This window comes from Sturnus vulgaris, chromosome 1 (assembly GCF_052056855.1).
Source record: "Sturnus vulgaris isolate bStuVul1 chromosome 1, bStuVul1.hap1, whole genome shotgun sequence".
Lineage (NCBI taxonomy): Eukaryota > Metazoa > Chordata > Aves > Passeriformes > Sturnidae > Sturnus > Sturnus vulgaris.
Window position 1 is genome coordinate 85,050,105 of NC_142243.1, and position 24,560 is coordinate 85,074,664.

Here is a 24,560-nt window from a genome sequence, read left to right on the forward strand (position 1 = left end):
CTTTGCAATTTTGTACTAGGTGTTGCTCCAGTATTGCTCATATTAAGTATCCCATTTCTTAACTGTATTCAAGTTTTGTAATGGAGCAATGCAAGTATAAGGAAGCCTGACCAGTGAAAGGCCTAATTCATTAGCAGCTTTTGACGTGTAATGTAAAAAGATAGGTAGGAAGATAAATGTTGAAAGTGGCTTGCTCTTGGAACCAAAGAGACAATTTCAGCATTACACAAACTGAAAATCAGATTATAAAGATACATGTTTTAGGTTCAGATACATATCCTGCCTATCACAAGCTTTTCAAATAGACGACACAAAAAGCCATATACGGATGTTTAAATTGTCATGGTGCCATAACCATGCTAAGACTGCTGCTACAAGGTTGACATAGCTCTGGTTCAATATATGCTTAGCTAAGAGAATAAGACTGCCAAATATCCTTTGGAGCCCATAACTCTATGTAGTAAAACAAAATGGAGATTTGGAATAAATGCAGAAAGTACACAAATGCCTCTTAAGATGCAGCTCCTCCGGCTCCAGCATCTGATCACTGTGTCCTGTCATGTCAAGGAAATTAGAAAGATTAAGCACAGAGTTAGATAACTGCTAGCACAGAACACTACTTTCAGAAGTAATGATTTTGATTTTGATTTTGGCAGGAAAATATGTTCATTCATTTCTTGCTTAGTGTCTGCTCTGCACTTAAGCGAATTCTCTTTAATAACTTCAAACGAGTGTTTTGAGGAACTCTGCCAAGCACGGAGGCAGGTGACTTACAGACTTGAATTATTTTTCCACTAACAGATTTAGGATAAGATTAACAAATTTCAAATATACTTGCTTGGGCACTAAAGTTCTCTTGTATTTCAAATGCTTTTTATTCAAAATGGAGATTTAAAGGATATTAGCTCTAATAAACCTTTCCTATTCCTTCGTTAAATGGATGTAATTGCAAGTACAATATCCTACCACAATCAATTTTAAAAGTTGATTAAAGCTTATGAAGTCATTTACTTCTAATTAGGTGTTTTAAATGAAAGTTGTTTTCAACATTAACAAGATTATTTGTGTAATGAAAATTCCTATCTATTTACTCTGGATCAAAGCCAGCGGCTGAATAAGGAATTACATATTGTAGTTTCTTCAGTATTTCTTTCTGCAAGTACAAGAGCCTTTACAGTTCCCAGAGGTTACATAGTAATTCGACTCCCTCCTTTTGCTTGAGATACTTTTAAGCAAACCTCCTTACTTCAACCTCCACCCTGAGTTCTGTGAACCGTTGAGAATTTTAAAAAAAAGCCAAACTCCATCAAATCCCCTGCAAGTCTCAGATTGCTTTTAAAACAATGCATTTCAGCTCACAGCCAAAACTTTGCACAGGCTGGTTTATCATTTTATACTGTTACATCTAAAATCTTGTGGAGGAAAAAACAGAAACTAAGGGTTTGTTTAACTGAGAAAAACTACTTGTTACTGCTACCTTGATAAATTTTGGTGTAATCCAGACCATTATCAAAGGTAAGCAAAAGTAAAATAAATGAAAGCCTTTGCAGAACTGGCTGCTCGAGTTAATCCCACTGAAGGTCCAGCTGCTCCAATACGACTTCAGACAACTTCACCAAGGTAGTACAAACACTGTGGCAGGGTTAGTGGGCTGCATGGCAACTCTGTTTTTCTACCTCAGTCATCAGTTACTTTAAGGTTTTACAGAGAGTCTCCAAAAATCATTATTGCACCATCATAATTTTCATAGTATACTTAAAATTTGTATTTTGTACTATTTGTACTTCTCCAGACCAAGAGGCTGACATTTCATAGTCAGTGGATGTGCTATGGCCAGGCACAGTTCTGTGTTGTACTTTACAGTATGATTCTACCGTGTGGCAGAGTGTAAATTTTAGATTTTAGCATCACGTACAGAAAATACTGCCATCATTTATGGAAATGTGGAAGTGATTTTCAAAGGAATTCAGAGCAGAAATTATTTGGAATTTTATAAAATCTTCATATGAACCCAGTGTGGAACCTCTCACCAAAATAGGAAATCTTTGTAGTCATTTTCCTTGCAAAATAGTAAGGTAAAAGGTTCTACAGCTTACACTCATGTGATGTTGGGAAACTGATTTCCAACCTATAGGCTGTGATGTCTTGAAGAAATTCCAGAGTCATTCAAAATGCATCCTATTTATAGTTCATATGTACCAGCAAATCTGAAAATAATTTAATAAACTGTGTAATTTTTATTCAGAAATGATGCTGTCTTATCAAATAACACCTAGGCAAACAATGTTGACAGTTCAACTGGATCATTTTATACCATATCTATTATAATTTTTCTGTCTAATTATAAAACAGTCTTTGCCCACTTTCTCAATATGCTGTCACTATTTTGGCTCTGAAAATGGGAAAACCCACTGATAGAATCTGTTGTCTTCATGAAGAGTTATTCTCAACTTTTTCTGAATCATCAGATTAACTTCTTCACCCCCTGCTGCTCCCAGTTAAATAAAGAGCTGTATTAAAATAGATACTTTCTCAAATCTGCTTTCTTAGCAACAGGCTGGGGTACTGATTTATCGTGTAAGGTGTTACATCCAAAGAATTTTTATAGGTAGAAGGGAATGTACTGTTACACAGCAATACAAAACCTTCCTCAGGCTTGCAGTGCCTGTTTGCCTGGAGGAGAATGTGGGAGAGGAGAACAAGTCACTGGGTGCTGAGGACTCTGCTGGGAACAGTGCAATGCTCCTGGCAGGGGAGTCCCTCTCCTGTCTCTTAGGGATCTGCTTGGGGGTGCTTTCATCTATTTTCCCATCACAGCCTACTTCCTTCTCCCTATTTCCCAAATTCACGTTCACTTGTCCTGCATTTACCACCCTCAGTACCAGCACAAAATCCAAGGTGGTGCCTTGTTGCTCTGCTTTTCTCTCTAAGTGGGAAGTAAATGTATTTCTCTTGAACAGTGAGATGCAACCTCTATGGAAGATTCATTCAAGTTTTGCCCATATTCCAGTTCATGAAGCAATGAAACAGATTTCATAATTTGCTTGTTAATACACTACATAAATAATTTTGTTTTTTTCTTTTTTTACTCCAGTCAAATTTGAAGTTTAAGAGGAAATATCACACAAGGTAATCTGGAGTGATAAATAGCAGGCATCTGTTGCAGCATATGGCTTGACATAAGAGCTGCATTGAACTTTTTCAGCAAGTAGTAATCCTTTGGAAAAACTCAGCTGGACATATAATTTTGATGGGCCTGCCTGAATGATGGAGTATTAAAATGCTTGTAGTTTAAAACCACTTTGTAGTTTGAAATGTTTGAGATTTGCCACACAAAAAAAATTAATTTTATTTTGAAAGTAGATTATGCATAGAAAAATATCTGAATATTTCAGTTTTTGTTTACAAAATGAAAGTTTGAGGTTATGGTGAAAGATGTTCATTCTGTGGTCAAATTGCTGTTTTCACTATGCCCAGTAATTTTATTCTTTTTTATTTATTATTTTTAGGTTCAAAGGCCAACTTCCCTACTTCCTTCCCAAATAATGTAATTTACATTGCTCTCTTTTTCTTAGGTAGCAGTCTGGCTAGTAAATGCTTCCTTCTTTTTTCTTTTTTAGCAACTGTACACTGAGCCTTTCAATTGCACATAGATGCAATTTTATAGATAGAACTAACTTTCTAATTGGTTCTTTTTAGAAAGGAGTTTTGTCTTTAGAGCTTTAACTTAATGTTCAGCTTTAATTATAACACTTTTATTCTCTGTATTAGGGTCCATTATCAAACATATGTTTTGATTTTGGGTGCTAGAAAAGATTATTCAGTATAATACAGGTGTAAGCACTGAAAAAAAAAATCTTGCCATTCATGTATATCCATCTTCTTTAGATTCCCATGTTTTCTAATAAATGGAAATGGCATTGCTGTTAGTCATGTGTTAGGATAAAACTTTTTCTGAAAGCAGTTGATATATTTTTTCTGTGTTTCACTTAGAATGAATTGGTTTTGGTTTGGCTTCAGTGTTTGACAGGACGCATTTAATTGCATCAGCTAGGAAGGCAACTTAAGCAGGAACTACTGATCTTTCCACAGTAGCCTTGGTCAACTCTTCTACAATTTCCTCTACTGCTTAAGATGAAGACTAATAACTCTTTAGTATTCTTGGCTAACACTTCTTCCCTTCCACATTGTGTTTTAATTTGCAATATGCTGCAGAAAAAGAGGAGCAACCTTAGGTCAAAATTCAGTCCCATGAGAGAAATACAGACTCTTTTGTTAATGCAATAGCATTTGGGTGCAACTTGGTCTTATCAATACTAAAATTAACCCCTCCTTTTTGTTTTAATAAAATCCAAGATGTAATTTTGGAATGAAAAGAGCAGCAATTAAGAAATAAAAGGCTAGTTTTTCAGAGGAAATGTTTATATATGTTATATATGTTATATAAGTATATATACAAGTACATACATATAAGTAATATAAGTAAGTATATACATATACTTTATATATATGCTATATATATGTAAGTACTACTTGTACTTTTATGTAGTAAGATCTGCTGCAACTTTGCTTAGCATTGTTTAAGCTCCTGCCTGCTTATGGCTTTTACTGAAACTCAGTATTTCTCAATGTGGAGAATGTTTTTCTTTTCGTACATCAGCTTATAGACAGACAGCAAACCTCCTCTGTGCATGTCACTCCATGAGTTAGAGCAAGGTGTGCAAAGGTATTCATTCACAAACCAGATAAATATTTCAAGAAAATTGGTGGGAGTTTCTTGTCTGTTATGCCAATTTTAAACTTAATTTCTCAGTGTGCTTTTAAGGAGATTCCTTCTGAGCTGTGTGTTGTTCAGATGCCAGAACATTTCAAATCAGCCACTTTTTCTTTCCTACAGAAAATCTGTTACCGAGCCAGTTTCTCACCTTGACGGTTGAGCTGGTGTGAAGTCTTGCTGCACTTTGTATTAAGAAATGTTGTGGTTGATATTCTCTGCAGCAGAACTGCTGTAATCTATTGGGAGCCCACATCTGCTGCCAGGGAGCAGATCCAGCTCTGCAGAGCAGCCTTGCAATTACAGCAGGGGCTCCGAGCGGCAGCCAGCAAATGACTTTTCTAGCACTTGGGAACTTGGGGTAGAAGATGCTTTTCCTAAGGACTCCAGCAAAAGGTCCCTTGTGCTTGGCTTCCTTGCAGGGTATTTAGCACTCAGATTTCAATCTTAATTGTCATGTTCATGAGAGAAACTCCTGGTAGTATTTCTGTGCCTTCAGCGCATAAACAAAAATGCCTGCCGATGCTCTGGTCTCTCTTTGTGGGATGCAGTCTCTTAGCACTATCAAATGGTTTTGTGCATCACTTGATGGCCAAACTATTAAATTATGATGGAAAAGGAAAACTTGGATGAATTGGAATACTTTTGGATTTTTTTTTTACAGAGAATATGTAATAAGCAAAATCTTAATATAATTGAAAGTTGACTTAAACATCCCACATTGAGAAGAATCAAAGTCTTGTTTCTCCAAATAGTATTTGTTTACTTACAATCTTTTTACCATATAATTTATTTGGTAAAGTACATCTTCTGCACCATAAAAAACAAAAAACATACTGGAAGTGTGGCAGGGGCAGCACTTTTTGGAAAAGATTACTTTTTCAGTGTCTTGGTTTCCATTTATATTTGTAGTTGTTGTAAGAGTTTTGTTTATATTGATGCCTATATATATGTGTGTATATATATATGTGTGTGTCACAATTTGAGGTAGCAATAAATCATGAACTAAATAGCTGTTGTGTTGTTGGATAGATCCTACTTTTTGTCTTTGGCCACTGGCGAGTCCGTCCCTTACCTTCCTGTGGCCTGCTGATGACAATGCAGATTCTCCAGGGCTTAGTCAAGGCACCTCTGACCCTATTGCAGACTTGCTTCTTGTGCTCAGAAACCCAGTTCAGGCAGGGGTTTCAGAGTTAGGTGTCACATGGCCTCAGTAACCAGATTCTTACAGTAGCCCTAAAGGGCATGTCAAGAATACACGCTTGGAAAATATGTTCAGAATCACGTGGTAAAAAGGTGGCTCTGTAATGAAATGTGTATAGGGAAAGGATTTATTTTATTGTTATTCTCCCTTGCAAAGTCAAGGCAATGGATCATCTTCTCACACCCCACATATATCTAGCTCCAGGTTATCCTAAGCAAAAACAGTGAGAAATGAATTGCCAGTGCCCTTTCATAATTGCAAATTCTTAATTAAGAAGATTAGAAGGAGGCGTGTAGAATGCGAACCTCAGCATGTAGCAGACTGCACTTCTTGTGAGAATAAATTTTAACATGTCAGTAGAAAATTTTTGGTTCTTGTGCTTGGTAGTATTCAGTCTTACAATTAGATAAAACTCATTGTTCTGGTGTGGAAGAAGATTATCTCACTCTTTAAAACTGTGAGGAGCAAAAACTCAGAAGCAAGCATCAGGCTTACTGGCAGTGCTTCTCCCTTGACTGAATATCATTTTAGGAGAAGGTGTAATAGCCATTTTAGCCTGGTGATCCCATCATCCTCTTACTGTGAAGGTTTAATTTTCCAGTTAGAGAAATCCCAGAGAAAGAGGGCTTAAAGAATATTTCTAGACTCAACTACTGCTGCTTTCCACGATGTTTATGTGAGTTTACTTTAAATTAGCAAGAACCTGAAGTGAATAAAAAATAGTTTTGACATATATGTTTTTAAGGATTTTGCTAGATACGGCTCTTATGTTACTTCTTTTGTATTCTTTTCTGCTTTTCTAGTTCATGACTATGTCTTGAAGCCCAAAGTATTGTTTGTTGCCATCAAAACACTCTCTTCTGCTTCACTTTTAAAACAGGATTTCTTCACAAAGATACAGCACATTGTCTTGCATAAGAACTAAATTGAATCTTAAAGGGGGGAAGATTTGCATTCAGATTCTCTGCTTTTATACCATACACATCATTTACACCTGTCTAGCTAAATGTAAAAAAAACCCCAAAAAACAAAAAACAAAAAAACACTGCATTGTTGTTTTTATTAACAAAACTCGGCAAAATTCTAGGTATTTCAAGAATAGTAAATGTGCCATTAAAGCTTGCCAAGAACAAGAGCACATAGAAAAGCAAGTATTAATATCCTTATGAAGGTCTTTATTCCTTTAAATATGGAATTCCTTTTCGAAAAGACATTCAGAATTCAAAGAGTCTTTTACCTTTAAAGTAGCAATTCTTAAATGAAAAAAATTGACAACATTATTAAAATGAGCATTTTTCTTATTTCTGGTTTGAATTTTTTTTGTCTGTAGCTAAAGTTGGTCCCTCATGCAGATTATGTTAATGATTTTTTTACTAGTATACTGATAAAAATTCTATAAAAACTGCGTAACTGCCTTTGCAGACAGTTACATATAAAATAATTTAAACATGAAATTGTATAACTAAAATAGTCTCCCCATAGAGGGAATTAATTTTAAAGGGAAATCAAAAATTTAAGCTGATTCCTATTAATTATCCTGCTCTGTCAAAGCGCAGTATGCTAAGGAAAGCCTTGAGCAAGTAATTCTTGCTACTTATATTTATAAATGTCTGAGTCTGTGTTCCTAAGGCCTTCCTTCAGCATTTTCCTCCCACAATACTCACTTGGATTTTTCGTAGTGTTTGTATTTGTAACCAATATATAATGATGATGATCGTAATAATTTTTCTCTTTTGGTTGAAAACTTTGATAGATGTAAAATCAAAACTCAATTTTGCCACTCATGGTCAGATGTGGGGCCAGACTCCTGTCCTTTGGGAAGGAGAATAGGGAGGAGTAGAATTGGGTTCTGCAGAAGAGGACTCATGTTGGCAAGGGGAGTGGCATGATGAGGCAGGCTTCCTCTTCCAGCTACTCCTGGGAGGGTGCTGAGTTAAAATAAAGACCACTGGTTCCTCAGAACAAAAAGTTGTCCTCCAGCTTCACCCAGCATTAAGAGCTGCCCCCAGCAGCAGCAGGCTCTTGGCACAGCACAAAAGTCACATGTGCTTTTCCAGCAAATACACAAATACATAAATATGGGAATGGAAAGCAGGGTGTCTTGTGCTCCTATTTCTCACCTGCTTTCTGTGTGGCACAATTGTGGTGACCTTGACCTTTGCAGATGTGTTTAGAAAACTTTGCCTCTTGATTTCTCTTCTTTTTCTTTGACACGTTATGGATTGCAACGGAAGGGATTTGGGTTTTTTTAAACCCCATTAAATTTCCTTGTTAGTTGTACCATTAAGCTTGCTGTTTCCAAGTAAAAATTACAGTATTCTGTAACTTTTTATAGTTAAATATTTACAAAATATGATATTACTTGCTGAAGTCTGGTAAAGTACTATTCTATCAAGTTGTGGAGGAAGTATTTTTGCTTGTACTACCAACAAGTCTAGACAGTTACTTCCATTAAAGTGAACATCACAGGGCTGAGGTTTTGTTCTCTCAATATGTATCTATCAATAGTAAAAGTTTTAGTGTAAATCACAACTTTTATTTCTGCTACTGGTTTTTATTAATTTTACTTATAAGGAAGATATCTCAAGTCCAAGCCATAAAAAATTCCTTGCAATACTCCTTCATTCCATCTGTGCTTCACAGCCTGCATAGGCCTAGGTCATAACCAGTTGTTCAGGCAGAGCTCTGAGAAATTTCCAGTGCTGCTGTGACTACATGTTTCATATTTAAAGCTGTATTCCCTCTGCAAAAGTTTGCAGTGTCATTCAGCCCTATCTACAATGTAATTTGTTTTATTTTTGACATAAACAGCTAAATTAAACCAAAACTGTGAAATATATTGGTTTGGATTGCATTTTTTTAAACAAAAAAAAAATCAAACTTGTTTTGGAGAAGTGTTAATTATTAGTCATTTTACTTTGTATAGGAGTTCTCTGGAATCTATCCTCCTGTGATGCACTGAAAATGCCAATCATCCAGGATGCCCTTGCAGTGTTGACCAATGCAGTGATCATCCCTCACTCTGGATGGGAAAACTCTCCACTCCAGGATGATCATAAAATACAGCTCCATTCATCACAGGTGCTGCGCAATGCCACTGGGTGCCTAAGGTGAGTACTTCAAAACCTTTGCTCTACCTTAATCATCTGGCTTTTGTTTAAATTGGTATTTCTCATTCTTAGTCATCTATAAATTAAATTATTGGTTTGTCTTTCAGCAAAGATGATGACTTTCAGTGTTGTAAACTTAAAGTTGGAAATTAATGAGAATACAAGGTGCAGGTCATCAAAAAAACAATCTTTAGAAGGGCTGTTGGGGATTTTCTATTTTTTTCTTGGTTACTTACATCCAGGCTTGTATATTACATGTATTTTCTCCCTTGTAGATTTGTCCTGTTTCCCCAGTTGCTTAAATAAAATCAGTATGTCCTCACTATTGCATCCAATTTAATCAGTACAAAAAATAATGAATATGTTCACAGAAAGTAACATGTCTTAAAGTTTCCAGATGCCGTTGCTGGAGTTGTGATAAATAGATAAAGTAAATTTTTTATGCTCTGGGAAGATGAGCATTTCAATAAGAGACCAACCAATTCAACATTTTTCAACCAAAAGACTTAAACAGATCCTTAAGTATGATAACTATTAAGTATGACATATAACTATTAAGTATGATAACTATTTATGTTTGTGTTTCTGTGCCAAACTAGTATATGCAATGCAAAGGTGTATTTATATAAATATGTGCAATTTGAACTGTCCATTCCTAAAAGTCACTGTCATCTGAGAATTAAAGTAGAATGAGAGTTTCAGCTCTGCCGAAATCTTACTAAAGGATTGGGTTATAGCAATTTCTGAATTCCAATGCATATCATTTTCATGAAATGTTTTAAGATAATAAGCAGATTCTTTTAAGTTCTTTTAAGGTTCTTTTCTCCAGGTATATTGGAGGAAATAATCTGTAATCTATCCCAGAGACATGAAAACAGAGTAGTTAATATTACATCACAGAAAATAATATAGTGAAGAGTATATGTCAGTAAGGCAATCTGTGTTGTATGCTGCATCCAAGACAGATATACATTAAAGAGCTAAATAAAAAAGGAAGATAGGAAGCAAAGTCAAATAGCAATATTTTTTAATATCTGTATCAAGCACCTTTTTGTCTTTGTGCTCTTTCATCAAATGAAATGTCTCCCTTCCAAAGTTATATTTGAAAAGTTTATGGGAAAAAGCAATAAATATTATTGACAGTTTATATGCAATCAGAAGAGAATGAAAGATAGACGATAGTAACTTCCATATTGCAAATATGGAATTAAATGCAGTATTGCAGTATTGTGCTTCAACCAACACAGGTGTGGTTATGTGAATACCAGCTATCTTGGGATATGTGACTGAAGCCAGGTATTTGTATCTGAGTTGTTTTGATTTTTTTGAAAAGAGTTTATGGTATAATTGTGTTGCATTGCATTCAAATCACTACCAAAAAAAAAAAGCTGCTATAATTGCTAGGAGGTAATAGAAGGTGTTACATGAAGACCTTTACTACATTAAAAGTCTCACATTTCCAGTATTTAATGTGTCTTAGTTAAAGAGCTGCCTCTGAAAGAAACGTCTGTTACAAATTTGGGGCTTCACAGCATCCCCTCTCTGAGTGAGCTTGTCTGATGTTGATCTCCCCTCACCATAAGCTCCATCTTCCTGTTAATTTTTCCTCAACTGCTTCTCAGGGACCCATGCTTATCCCTGATCCTGCAAATTTCAGTTTTTCCTACCTCTTAGTTGATGGATTCATTGCACTCTGGTCTTGAAATCTTTCTTCTTTCTTTTTTTTTTCTTGTGAGTGTATGTGCACGCCCATTTGCAAACTGATGTGAGCTTACAGTAGCCTGCATTCTGGGTCAGCCTGAGGACTGGGGCCACGTGAGAAGGGTATGTTGCCTGATCTAATACACACTGCTTTGCAGCAAGGCTTACTACCAAGTGCTTGATGGGATGCTGTCATAGCAGAATGGCTTCTGGTCAGCTCGTGCAAAATAAGCTCATATCTGCCTGCAAAAGACTGTGCATATTATAACTCTTGAATCCTTCCCAGGTAGCTGTAGCAGCAGCTCAAACTGCTGTCCTGAGCAGCTTGGTATTCCTTCTAAGCCGAGGCCCTTCAATCATAGTAAAGCTTTTTAATATCTTTCTGATATCAAGCCCTCACTATTTCCAAAATGCATCTTTCTATCCTCTCTAATGGCTTCAGATATTTTTTTGGCCTCCATCCATCTTCTTTAGATAGTTCCATCCCACTGAGTCTGTGTGGATGCTCTTTGGCAGAGCAAGAACATTTGGAGAGGGTTGAAACTTACTTCTACTTCACACAAGTGGTAACTTTCCTTGCTTACTTTTCCCCAGTCACTGTTGAAAATATCTTTCTCTATGCAAAATGTTCAAATCTGAGATTGTGCAGGAGAGAAAAGTGAAAGCTCACCCCTGAGATGGTAACTGGTTTCTTCTGTAGAATTCATGTAATGTACTGGGACTGTAGGTTGGAGGAAACAGCAAGTGTCAGAGTGAAAACATGAGAAAATGCCATGAAGATGATTGGAGTTTTGCTCTGTTCAGGTGAAATACCCACCACCCTCAATATATTGAACAGCTTTCACTCTTTCCACTTGGGTCTAGTTACAAGACCTGTATTTCCATTTCAAGATCTCACTGGACAAGGGAGGTAAATCAAGAAGATGTAATGTGATTGCTGGCTGAGGTTGTGCTGTGCTTATCGGCTAAATGGAAAGTCCATTTTCATCTTCCATGGGAGAATTTCTTCTAAGACTCTGGTTTGGTTGTCCTCTGCTGTTTTCTTTTTTTGTTTTTGCTAGAGCTCATTTTGAGGGGACGCAGTTAAAATTCATTTTGATCAGGATTATCAGTGACAGTGCTCAGTAACAGAGGAGGAGGAGTAGCGTTCAGGATACTTGACAAATTCTGAATATCTAATGTTGGCAAATTTTAGAGACATCAGGTTGTATTACATAGGTTTAATGCTAACAAATATGCTAGGAGGATTTGGGTTTGGGGTTTTTTTCAGTCTTCTGTGACTAGTTGTCTGGTATATTGACTGCTGAAAACTTTAAATAGTATCTGAGAGGTGATATAATATGAGCCATTCCATATACAACACTAATAAGTAGTTTGCAATGGCCCGTTATACAGGAGTAGTCAGATCTTTGTTTTGTGTTTTTATCACAACATTATATGAATTATTCTTTCTGCTGATCTTTGCTGTTCTCAGTTTCTTCATGAGAATTTATGATTTTTCAATTTAAAAGTTGGTTATTACCTACAATTTTTAGTACTCATGCTTATTCATTCTCTTTGTTAACCACATTCTTAAGTCTATAACTCCAGTCACCCAGCAAGGCAGCTGGAATCACATAAAAAGCAGTATCAGACCTTCTTCTCCTGTTACTTTCTCTTTTCCTTAAAGATGTTATTTACAAACTGCACTTCACATACTTTTCTGATTTGAAAAAAGAAAGTAGTTTTAATACAATATTGTACAAATTAATTTTACATAACTGCAACACTTTGAAATTGTTTAGATAATTCAAAGATCTAAATATAGCATTATGGCTATCACTTAAAAATTTAATCTAAAATATTTGACTTTCATAAATCGCCAGAACTCAGTATGACATGTTGGAGTAATCACCCAATTTAGTTGCCTCCCCACTGAGACACCAGTACCTTACTTCATTAAGCTCTGGTAAAGTTAGACTTCTTTTTTTTCTTTTGTATTTTAGCTGTGACTCTTTTACTTGTGTTAGGGAAATACTGTATCTTTGATTTATAGTTTCTCATTCACTTAAACTTATTAGGGATAGTTAGGTGAAAACTGAATTTATAATCCCAGTTGTTTATGGGGGGGCGTTTGCAATCCCCAAGTTGAAACTTAAAAATCAACAGGAGAGACTGTTGGATAATGTTGTCTTAACCTGAAACTTCAAACTTAGTTATTACAAAACTCTGAATTCCTGTCCAGAGATTTATTTGGAAAAAATCACAAACACAAAACTTAAAAAATGTTTGCCTCATGTACAACCTGGAACCTTGTTTTTCTGTTAATTTAAAATTAATTTAAGTTAATAGAATATCATCTGAGGACTTTAAATAATTTTAGGACTTTCTTTAAAAGTTGTTTTAAAAGTTGTTTTTTTGTTTTAGTGTGGGTTTAGATACAAAATTATAAAATGCTTTTTATTTCTTCCATGTTGTCTTTAATCTTTAATCATACACTGAAAGGACAGGGGTAATTGTGAAAATCAAAGACCTGTTAAAATATTTATGTTCACCCCATTGATAGAAATGGGAGTATCTTTCAAGAAGTTATTTATTTAGAAAGCCCCATATTTTCCAATTTTCATACTTCATACTTTCGTACTTGTAAAACTTTTGCCAACATACCTTTAATTATTTTTCAACTGAATAAATATGTGACAAGCTCTCAAAGTAGAAGAGCAAAGGGGAAAAGTGTTTTTTAAAACATTACTTGAATAACTCACCCAGTAGTATTTTCTGGATAGATCAACTATTTGAAGGAACAAGTTGCCTTGTTAAACCAATTTGTATTAGCTGTGAAATCTGAATATCAAATGTTTTCAACTGGTTTGTGGGTGAGTGGTGTATTTCACAGATATTTACTTCTAATACATTTGTCTCACTATCTTATTTCTCCTCCATTTCTCTTCTAAATATTCAAAGTCTATTGACTCCTGTTCTTAGGAACTTCTGTACTCTGTTTTCAATAGAACATTCAGCTGCATACTGACAAAGTAAGACATGGGAACATCATCAGATTAATGCCACAGACTGTATTATTAATCATCTGTTCCATTTCTAGAGAAACATGTGTAGACACGTACATGAAACATGTTTGAGACTAAACTGATACATGTACGTATGTGCATGTGTGAGGATGTGTTTATGTTGTATACATTCAGATATAGAAAGGATGGTTATGGAAGCCATAATACCTTTCTGACTTTACTGGCTGGTGCTTTGAATATCTGCTGTTGAGTATCAATGGACATGGCTTCTTACAGTAGGACCAGGACTGTTGCTGCTGATTTTGTGATTCTCCTCCTGTTAACAGAGCAGTCATGTTTTGTCCATCTCTGTTGATGCTGTGATGGGTACAGAGATTTTGGACTTAGCAACTCACCTCAGTATTTTCTGTGCTTTTCTAGAACCTAGGAGCTCTTGTCAGGCTCTCGCCATGCAATTTTGTCCATCAGAAAGCCCGCATTTTCTGTCAGAAAGAAACCTGTCGGAATGCAAAGTTAGAACAAAATTCAAATGAGTTGTGTATTTCTACAGACAACCTACTCAAGGGTTGGACTCTTACTACAAGCAGTCCCCACAAGCCAAAATGGGAATAGCACCAGAAATAAGTAGGAGTCAGTCTGCAGGAAAATGTTGTTTCACCTTTTCAAGAATCTAGGTTCCAGTCTAGAAAAGAGTCACAAACCAATTGAGAGACTGCAACGATTGCATCCCAGTTAAGCCTAAAGTTTTGAAGGTGAATTTCTGCAAGATATTGAAGATATTGTTCCTTCCTGAATGCTGCAATTGTTCAGAAATGTAGCTGAAATAAAAGTTTAATGTTCAGACTCAGGGGGAAAGAGAGATTTTGGTAGGAATAGATCAGTGTCCTCTGATTACAGCTGTAATACTTTTATTCAGAAGATACTCAAGGGAAAAGTACCAACAGAACTAAATGTGTAGTTGTGTCAGATATTTAAGCACCCCACTTTTTCTTCACGATGTAGTTATTCCTAATTTGCATATTCATGAACTAATTTATAAGGTTTATACAAGGTCATACTGTGTTAATTATAGCAGTGGCATTCAAATAGCACTCTAAAGTGTACTGCTTTTAATGCTTCTTCAGCATTCCTGGTAAAAGCATTATTTCAACATACCAAATTGATGCTTCACATTCTATATAGCTCTGGAAGTTTAGTCTGGACTCAAGCTAATGAAAATCTTAAACAGAAATTTTGATTTTAAACTGATATTATGGAATGCCCTTTGTATTCTTTTTTGGTCTGGAAAATAATACAATGTAATTCCAGCCAGTTTTTACTTTCCTATACTTAGAAACATAGAAGCTTTGGTGGCATACCTCCTTCCTGCATCATTTAATCTGATAACAGAGATGCTGGGCTGCTCTGCAAAAATTTGCCTTCAAATACTGAACAAACTCCCAATGTATTGATTTTGCACAGAGTGATCTGTCAACATACATCTTCAAAATACTATGTAAGTGATTCCTGGGCAAATAAGGAAACTCACTCATGGGTCAGTGAGGCTTCATATTTGGACACCAAATAGAAATACTGGACTTACATGTTGAGTGTCCGCTGACTGAGGACCTACCTGAAATTTACTTCTGATTCTTCAGTGATATATTTTATTCTCTTCAACATGAATGTACGTGAATATTTTTAGCTGGGTGCCATACAACTAAAAGTATTTACTTTTACTTTTAATTTACTTTTTTATGGCTGGGGTGTGTGCTTCCTGTATTTAAGTAATTTGCTGTTTCTGGAAATTACAGACCTACATGTGAAAGGAACGAATATGCCTTTTGCATCCTATGATATTCTTAGGCTCAGCAACAATGACAAAATTATTATGAAGTGTTGCTTCTAAGGCTGAATGGCTTATGATGTACCCTAGCCTTGAATGTCGAGGGTGTTGAATATCTCAAGTATTTTTTTAATGACTGGCTATTTTTCCAGCTTTTGATGATTTTAATTCGTTTCAGGTTGAATGCCTACTGTTAACTAGTGCCTAATGTGAAAATTAAATGTCCACTCTTATTTCCATAGTTAGGTAGTGATAATTTACATTTCCTGCCAGAGATTTAAGCCTTGTGGATGTGAATGCTTTGAAGAAAGTAAATAGTTTGTTTTGTGAAATGGCTTCAACTTTGAGTTGTCATTTCAGAGCAGTTTTTATTTATGCAGTAACAAGTGTTACTTGGCATACACTGTAATGAAGTATGATCTTAGTGTTCTGCTGGCTTGATTCTAGCTGACTCTTAAACACAGCTGACAATAACAGATCTCCTTCTCACTGGCCAGCTGCAGAACTGAGTATCACAGTGCCACTAATGTTTTCTTTTTGGGAAGAGTCCCCTGAGCCTGTGTGGTACCGCATGTATTTTAGAGTGCATCCATGCAGTCACTGTGTGGGAAGATAAAGAGATGGAGCCAATTTTTTCTTGGCTGTCTGAGCCCACTGAGAAGAATAAACACAAGTGAGGGTGGGAATCAAGGTGTATCTTTGTTGTGGCTTTGCTGACTATCAAAAATCCTGAATAGTCCTCTTTTAATGGGTACTTTGAAAAACTCATATAGTCTGACTGCACAGAAAATATTATTTGTCTCAGCATGAGAGAAAAGCTGATTGTAACAATTCTGTGGCACCACTCATGGTCACGGTGATTGATGATAGAGATGATGTTTTATTTACCCAAGAAAGATGAGAAACACAGTCATTCAGAGTTTGAATACCCACTCAATTTCACCAGAGATAACAAAATAATACTCGGTAAGTTTGGGTTCTTTGGTGCTCATCGCGTGATTTCTATATTGACTTGATTTTCTTTTCTTAAAACTATTTGCATTACTAGGCAGTAGGAAAAAGGAGCATGTGAAAACACATGTCTCTGCCTAGTGAAGGAAAGGCAGGGTGTACTTCTGCAACTTTCCCTCTTTGTCTCATGAAAAATTGCTTCAAATCTGAAGAAAGAGCCTAGGAATGAGAGGATCATTTGGTCTCTGCTCAGTCTGAGGATTTGCAGTAGAGAGATGTATTTGAAGTCTGCTGAGCTTGCTTCAGCCTTCTGGATAAGCCAGGCAACATCACAGAGTATAAACATTTTATCACCTCTTTTCAGAATGTTGTGGGCATATGAACTGTTGGACTTCAGGCACAGGAGTAATTAATGCCAGCAACTCCAGTTGAGCCAGTGCTCAAATCTTTTCCTGAGAGAAGGCTTTGATGGCATTCCATATGTCTGCAAGCTGGTGAGCTACTGAGAACTGGTGAGAAATGCTCTCCAGCAGTAAGTGTAGCACTGAAGCCCCAAGAGCTGCAGTCCCTACTAATCATATACACAAACTTTGCAACTTTTATCTGTTTGGGAAATATTTTCCCAAGAACTCTCCTGATGAAGTAAGTAAATAAATAAAAACACAGCTCCCAGAGGGTGTGATAAAACAGGTTGCAGACTGCCAGGCCTGCTTAGTCTCACTCAGAATGTCTGAGCTGAACACTGAAAAGCATGAAATCATTTCCAAATACCGTCTTTTGTGAAACTTTGTCCAGTGAGTGTTGAGAATTGCATTCTTGCTATCATCGCTGCAAACCTCCATAGAGGAGTTTTAGAACTTTGGAAGAATTTTTGTTGATGTGTTGATGAAGAGAGGGCAGTCTAGTAAGAGCACATTGAGAAACAGAGATGAGGACCACTACTTGTGATGAAATGGATTCCCCCCTTTCTGAGAGGATTAGTAAAGTGGACAGTTAATTTGAGGGTAAATTGAAGGTTCTGTAAAGATTGGAATAAAAAACAAGTGATGCTTTTCACTAATTCATTTTCATTGATTTTATCCAATTTGAATATTTCCATGGTCAAAATACAAACTAACACTCACAGAAGTGAAGTGAGATGATTTAAAGCTTGGGCAAGATGGTGCTGATTTCCAGCTACAGCTTACTGATACACACACAGTCTTGCAAACCCTGCCTCAGAAAGGCAACAGCAGCACAAATTGAGAGGATTTTTGTGTGTTCTGCTAGCAAAGTCTGTGCTAAGTTTCTGTCTAATACAGAAAACATTGAAAATTCAAAAGTCAGTTAGAGATACTGGGGGGTTTGTATTTCAGGTGATTTTCCTACTGTCTTCCCTAAATTAGCTTCATATACAGTATTTTCAAGGTCTTTATTACCGGTGGGAAAGTTTTCTTGGGAAAGAAAGAATACATTCAGTAAAAAAAATAAGAATCCAGTATTTTAAATGCATAAGCATGTACTATGAAAACATTTAGCATCTGCCTGATGTCCTTTTACAAGAGCATATAGTGACAAAGGGGAATGGCTTCAAACTGAAATCGTTTAGATTAGATGTTAGAAGGAAATTCTTTACTATGAGGGTGATAAGGCACTGGAACTGGTTGTCCGGGGAAGTTGTGTATGCCCCATCACTGGAAGTGAAGGCCAGGATAGATGGGGCTTTGAGAAACCTGGGATAGTGGAAAGTGTCCCTGCCCATGGTAGGGAGGCTGCAGCTAGATGGTCTTTAGGGCCCCTTCTAACCCAAACCATTTTATGATTTTTTTAATGGTATTTTTATCTAGGATTGCACATGCAGACAATTTCTATGACAAAATACTTTTGAAGTATTTGTCCTAGTGTAGCTTTTTTACATTCACAGCTCATTTCTTTTTGTCAGGTAGTCATTTATTACAGTTAGTTGGTTACAGCATCAGTGTTTTCTCTTGAAGGACAGTAGTATTGTGAAACGCCTCCTCTTCTCCCCCTGCTGTCACTCATCCATCTTTGTACTGGATTTACTGTGTACAGAAGAACAATATTTGGAAAGTGTTTCAAAAATGATGGTCACGAGAGGGCACAATGTAAGTATTGTGCCTATACAAATGTGAGTTTAGGGTTTTTTTTTTATCCCCTAATGAAGTAAAAATACCCACTAGAGTGCATAATAAAAATATTTATTTGCAAAAAAATATTTAATTTCCAGTGTTTCCTTTAGTTAATTGATTTGTGCTGAGGAAGTTTTTTAGTCAACTAGTCAAATTGATTGACTTTGATTGATTTCGATGCCTGCTGTGTTTGCTTGCCAGACTTGATGTTAAGAAGGAGAGTCTTCTAATCAATTCAAATATGAGAAAATGCACAATATTGTTTGCACTTTTGGTAGTTAGTTAGGTGTTAGAATCAGCTGCCTGTGCTTACAATCTACTTGCAGTCTACTTGCTCCTGGGCACTCGCAGTCAGTGAGGAGAGAGATCTACAGCTGCCTGGCCTTGGGCACAGCTTGAGACCTCAGAAGTATTTAAGTTTCATAAACCCACAGAAATAAGGGCAATCATATTTTTAGTTAACAAACACGATGGGAGGTCATCCTTTTTATAGCCCATGTGATAAAGGGAGCAGAGCAGAGAGTAGTGTTTCTGTTTGCATTCACTGACAGCATGACCAGAAACAAACATTTGTGAGTTAGTATGAGTATTTGCTGTGCACAACAGAAGGATCAACTGGGACAAATTTAAGAGAAGAATCAAACGAGACAAGTTCAAGAAGGAGGGTGCAGCTTCATTAATTTAACGTCAACATTTAAGGGATGGTGATGTAACTAGGGTGGTATCTTCTGTGCTGGATATCAATCTGTTTTGGAAACAGTATAGTCCTCCTTAGCCCACTCTTGGATGGAATCATGTCACCCTTCCCTGTCGTTAGGTTGAAGAGGTTACTGAGGACACCTGGTCCACACACAAGGCATAGGATCCACCAGCAAAATCAGCAGGAGTGGCTGCCACTGGAATCACCAGCACTGAAATAGGGAAGAGGGAAATTCACATGAATGATACCATTTTCTGAACTTAAATTTTATACCATTTACAGAAATGACATGAGGGTAATTGTTTTTATAAGAACAATGTATTTACTTTTTTTGTTTCCTTTACCTTTTAGAGAATTGGTAGTTTTGTTTTTGCCTTCACCTAGATTATAGATGAGTCAGCTAAAAGAGTCTTTCGACACTGAATTACTCAAGGATTTCCAAGATTTTTAATTTTTTAATTTTTGTTTGTTTGTTTGGGCTTTAATTAAAAAAATCTGGAGTAACTAAGGTTAAATAGTCAGCATTTCCATCTTGAAGTATTTCAGGGAAAAAAATCATCTTCCTTTGATTATAAAAGCAATTTATGACTTGTTTTAGGTGTCTGATTTAACTAGACACCTGAATGAAGTACTGGTTGTTTAGAGGCATACTAGTGCTGTATATATGTCGTATTTGTGTATACAAAGATGATCTGTAAATAATTGGTTTGTTTCACCATTTTTTCCCCTGAATATGTAGGTGCTTTAGGCACTTTGCTAGTATTATTATCTGTAATGAAAAGGCATAATTGCTTGCTAATAAAACAGGAAGATGTGTGTGCATCTCTAGAGGGGATTGTATGTATTTGTATATTTTTCTTTTTTTTTTTTACTCTTTGGTCTGAATAATGGGGTTGGTAGAATTTCTTTTAAGGCAGTGGGAAGTGATTGCATTAGCAAAAATATTTTATTCTAGAATCGTGACTCCACATATCATGAAACACATGGAAAGCATTAACTGATTAATTATCTCCCATAATTCTCCAACATATCTCTGTCTAGATTATAATGCTTACATTATCACTTCTGCTGAGGTTAAATTTTGCCTGACCTTATGGCAGACATGCAGTGTAATTACTAAATAGGGGCTAATTTATATAAACAAATGTTAGTTTTTCATAGCATGAGCCCTATCATTATGTTTTATTGCAAGTGGATGTGTTATGTAGTCAGCCATTCTTCAACGGTTTGGGTAGACCATTATAGTAAATTATCTTTATACTATAAACTAAAAAGATTAGAGTTTACAAAGTGAAAGTAGCATAATTCCTTAGATATTATTTATATTTCCTCCCCTACAAATATGTGAGAGCTTCAACAATTCATGCTTTAGCAAAGTAAATATATTTCACTTGGTATGAGGGTACTTCACGTGTTTTCCAGTTAGTACAGTTTGGGGGATTCTGATGGAAACCACAGTTTGTATCAGATGTAGTAGATAAAAATAAATATGCAGGAACTGGAGTTTATTTAATACTGTGGCAACTGTCATGTACTGACCTTCATCTATTAAAAACTTCTGAGGTAGCTGCCATACAGTAAAAGTAATTGATTTCCATTGTTTCTTTAAATTAACCTATTATCTCCCATTCTTAAATCAAGTGCAGGAATGTGTTATGAGGATAACAGTGAAACTACCCACCTGTTTTCTTCTTGATTTTGAATAGTACTAATAATAACATTTTGTTCTTTCTTTCCTTAATTCTTATTCTTAGGTAAGGAAAGAAAGGAGGTTGATCATGTTTACAGTGACATCGCAATACCTGGAGTTTTCACTGCTGCAGACATGCAGCAGTATTGGGAAGGAGATTCTTGGCAGGCATCTAAGCCTATTCATACCCTTCCTGTTTAATAATTTCACATTTATTCCTGTCTGCTGGAGGTCTGTCCTTGTGCTATTCATTTTTTCGAGTTCATGTATTCAGTAAGAAACAAATTATTAATCTGTTTTATCAATAATAAATATTTGTTCATGTTAAAAATCTGCAATGAAAAACAGACTGGTTTCCAGCAGATGCCATTTGGGAGTTTGCTCTGCTTTTTTCCTAGTTAGTGTGAAATTAAGTTAGTGGCCTCAGCTCAACTCCTGCTCACTTGAAGCAGTACTGCTGTTGGAGGCCTTGATAGCCAGGCAGGAAATGGGAATTCTGTTGGCAGTGGAAGTGGAAGGTAACTTGCTGCACTGGGTACGTGTGCCCTGCAGCAGGTTCCATCAGCACATTCAGCCAACAGTACAGACTATTTAATTTCATACCAACCTCTTTGTGGGTCATGACTGTACATTAGGGTTGTTATTCTCAATTCTAGTGTCATACTTAAGTTTAAGTTTGGTTATTAACCATACCTGCCTAGGTATTTGATCATTCCTCCTGACCACAGCATCAACGTATACATGGCAGTCACACACTCAGTAGATTTTTAATCCTTTGTGAATCCATTTCAGAGGAGAAAGGTGTGCAATAATTAAAAACAAATAAACAAAGAAAATCCCCAAAACCAACCAAACCACCAAAAAAAAGCAATCAGCTTGCTGGGAATTTGGGCCAAATCATGCTGCTGTACAGTAAGACTGGAGATAATGGCAGAACCGCTCACTTAGGTAAACAGAAAGTCTCCTGCAGCACAAGAAGAAGCCAGAGTGGAAACCAGAACAACAAAGGAGTATGAAAAGCTGCATTTGGAGATAAAATGAGGGAGATCAAAGACCAGCAGGAGGTAACTTGGGATATAAAGGGTCACAGCAGGGGATTTTACAGGCATATGTATCCTAAAAGGAGAAAGAAGTTGAGAAGAATTTGAGTCCATTAATGCATGAGGAAGATAAATTAGTGATGGATGAAAGGGAAAAGACTAAAGAACTCAACACCTGTTGAGCCATAGTTTTATCAGGCTAATCCTGCTTCTAGACTCCTGTACATTTCAGTGTGTTTTAAGAAGAGCAAGGAGAAGCAGCCATGGGCATCAGCAGGATAAGGGCTATTTGGAGAATATATATGTATATATGTATGTATGTATGTATTTGGATCCATGACACTGGATGGAATTTACCCAGGAGTACTGCAAAAAAAGCTAATTGGTATGGTTATCACTGCATCAAAACTGGTGTTTTGGGGAAGTGACTAAGAACTAGAGAAAGACTAAAAATTAATCTGGCTTTGAGGAGAACAAATATAGTCTGAGGATCACCTTTATCCCAAACCTCAGAAAAAATGCAGACTATGACTTTTTAGAATCCATTTCAAAGCATATGATGGAGGAACAGCCAGCATGGATTTACCACTGGCAGATTATGTCTAGTGAGCATGATTGCCTTCTGTGATAAAGTGTTTGTCCACGTGGATGAAGGGAGAGGACTGATGGAATATACTATCCCTTTATTGTTTCATTAGTACAAGCTGTAAATCCTGACTAGGCAGCACACTTCTGAAAAGGAACTGGGGTTTATAGAGGACACCAATCCAAATATGAGCCAACAATGTGTTCTCATCCTGTATATGGCAGACTGGGATACATCTGTGACCAGCACTGCATGGAAGATTATCTCCCTTTTCTTGGTACTGCTATGGACACCTGGGCAGTACTGTTTCCAGCTTTGGGCCCACTCCTTTCAAAAGAATTCTCAGGAACTGGAGAGGGTGCAGGGAAGGGGTCACAAGTTTCTGCTTGGGAAATTGAGATTGGATGTTATACTTTACCAGGTAAGCAGTGCAACACTGGAACAGAGAGGTGGTGGAATGTCCATCCTTTGATCACTTCAAGACTCTCCAACAAAACCACTGACCTTGTCTGGTCTTGCTAATCCTTCCATAGGCAGCAGGCTGGACTCTGGTTCTTCCAAATAACAATTCTGAGATTACATCAGTGACTCCAGAGTTTCAAGTCAAGCCCCTGGAAAACTGGGAATACAGAAAGTACAAGCTCTGAGACTAAATCTGGACCATAACAAAATTCCCTTACCTCATTTCTCATGTCAGGGCCATTATTCCTCTTCCCTTGCATTGGTCATGGAGCACTTGCTGATAGAGGTGAGCAGGCTAATGGAAAACAACCCCAACAAACCCTTCTAAGAAAAACTGTCATTCACATCAAATAAATCCATTGTGTGTAGTGGATTCCTACACACACAGAGAATCCTACAAGGGTGAAAAGTGACAGCATAGACAACATATCACAAGCATTCTGTAAAAGGGGGTTTAGTTACAGATGCAGAGGCCAACTTAATTTAGGTATTATGTGAGTTTTCAGTGCTTGACTTTCCAACTGTACTGTTCTGTAAAACACGTTACAACCAGCATCAGCAATTACAATTATCCTTACTTTCAAATGTCAGCCAAACAGCTCGAGAAAGATTTGTATTCGAAAATCTTATTTCAGTTATGGTCATGTAGGCTAATAAGTGGTATTTTGGGTTCTCTTAATAAATAACTAAGTAAGTGGTATTTTGATGGTACTTTAAATTGATATGTGTAGATACAATATTGGACATTTGTAATTAGATGTTTATTTAAATAGACAATTTCAGAATTGCAGTTGCAAGCTGCTTTTGGTATTCTTTACATCAAGATGAAATTGCAGTCAGATAAAAAGTATTGATCTTTACGTGCACAGTGTATTGACATTTGTAAGTCTCTAAATTCAGTTAAATCCCCTTGAAATTGCAATCAAACTTTAAAATTCTATGCAAAATATTAATACTACAATTTTTGAAGAACTGGAGATAGAGGAAATACAGTAGATTTTTTTTGTTAATCAGTTTGCCTAACACAACTTTGGGATAGGTCTTTTTTTCAATCTCATTGATACTTCCATATTTTTCTGGAGTTCTCTGAACTCATATACTGAAATATTTCCAGAACTCTGCTGTTTGTTCAGAGTGACTTCATCATTGGTCTAAATAAATAAAGGTAGTTGCACTTAATCTTTAAAGTACTTCAAGAGTTTATGCCTGTTACTGCTGTTCTTTCAGGTGTTATAGTAGTCATCAGCTTCTCTGGCACTGCTATTTTTTTGGCTGTCATGTTTTGCTCAGTTAACAGGGCAGATTTGTAAATCAAGTTTACAGCCTAGCAGACTTCCTGAATCTTCTGAGGCAGGTTATAGTGCCAGTTTTCAAGTGGAC

The 24,560-nt window shown here is 36.5% G+C and overlaps 1 protein-coding gene across 5 annotated transcripts in view; it reads left to right on the forward strand.

Annotated features, from left to right (window-relative positions):
- Positions 1-24,560, forward strand: part of CTNND2 (catenin delta 2) — a 630,539-nt gene that overhangs the window by 492,603 nt on the left and 113,376 nt on the right. For all 5 annotated transcript variants that reach the window (XM_088170959.1, XM_088170931.1, XM_088170938.1 and 2 more), the window contains one exon: positions 8,905-9,088. In XM_088170959.1, coding sequence (XP_088027085.1) covers positions 8,905-9,088 — 184 coding nt within the window. The remainder of the gene's footprint in view (positions 1-8,904; positions 9,089-24,560) is intronic.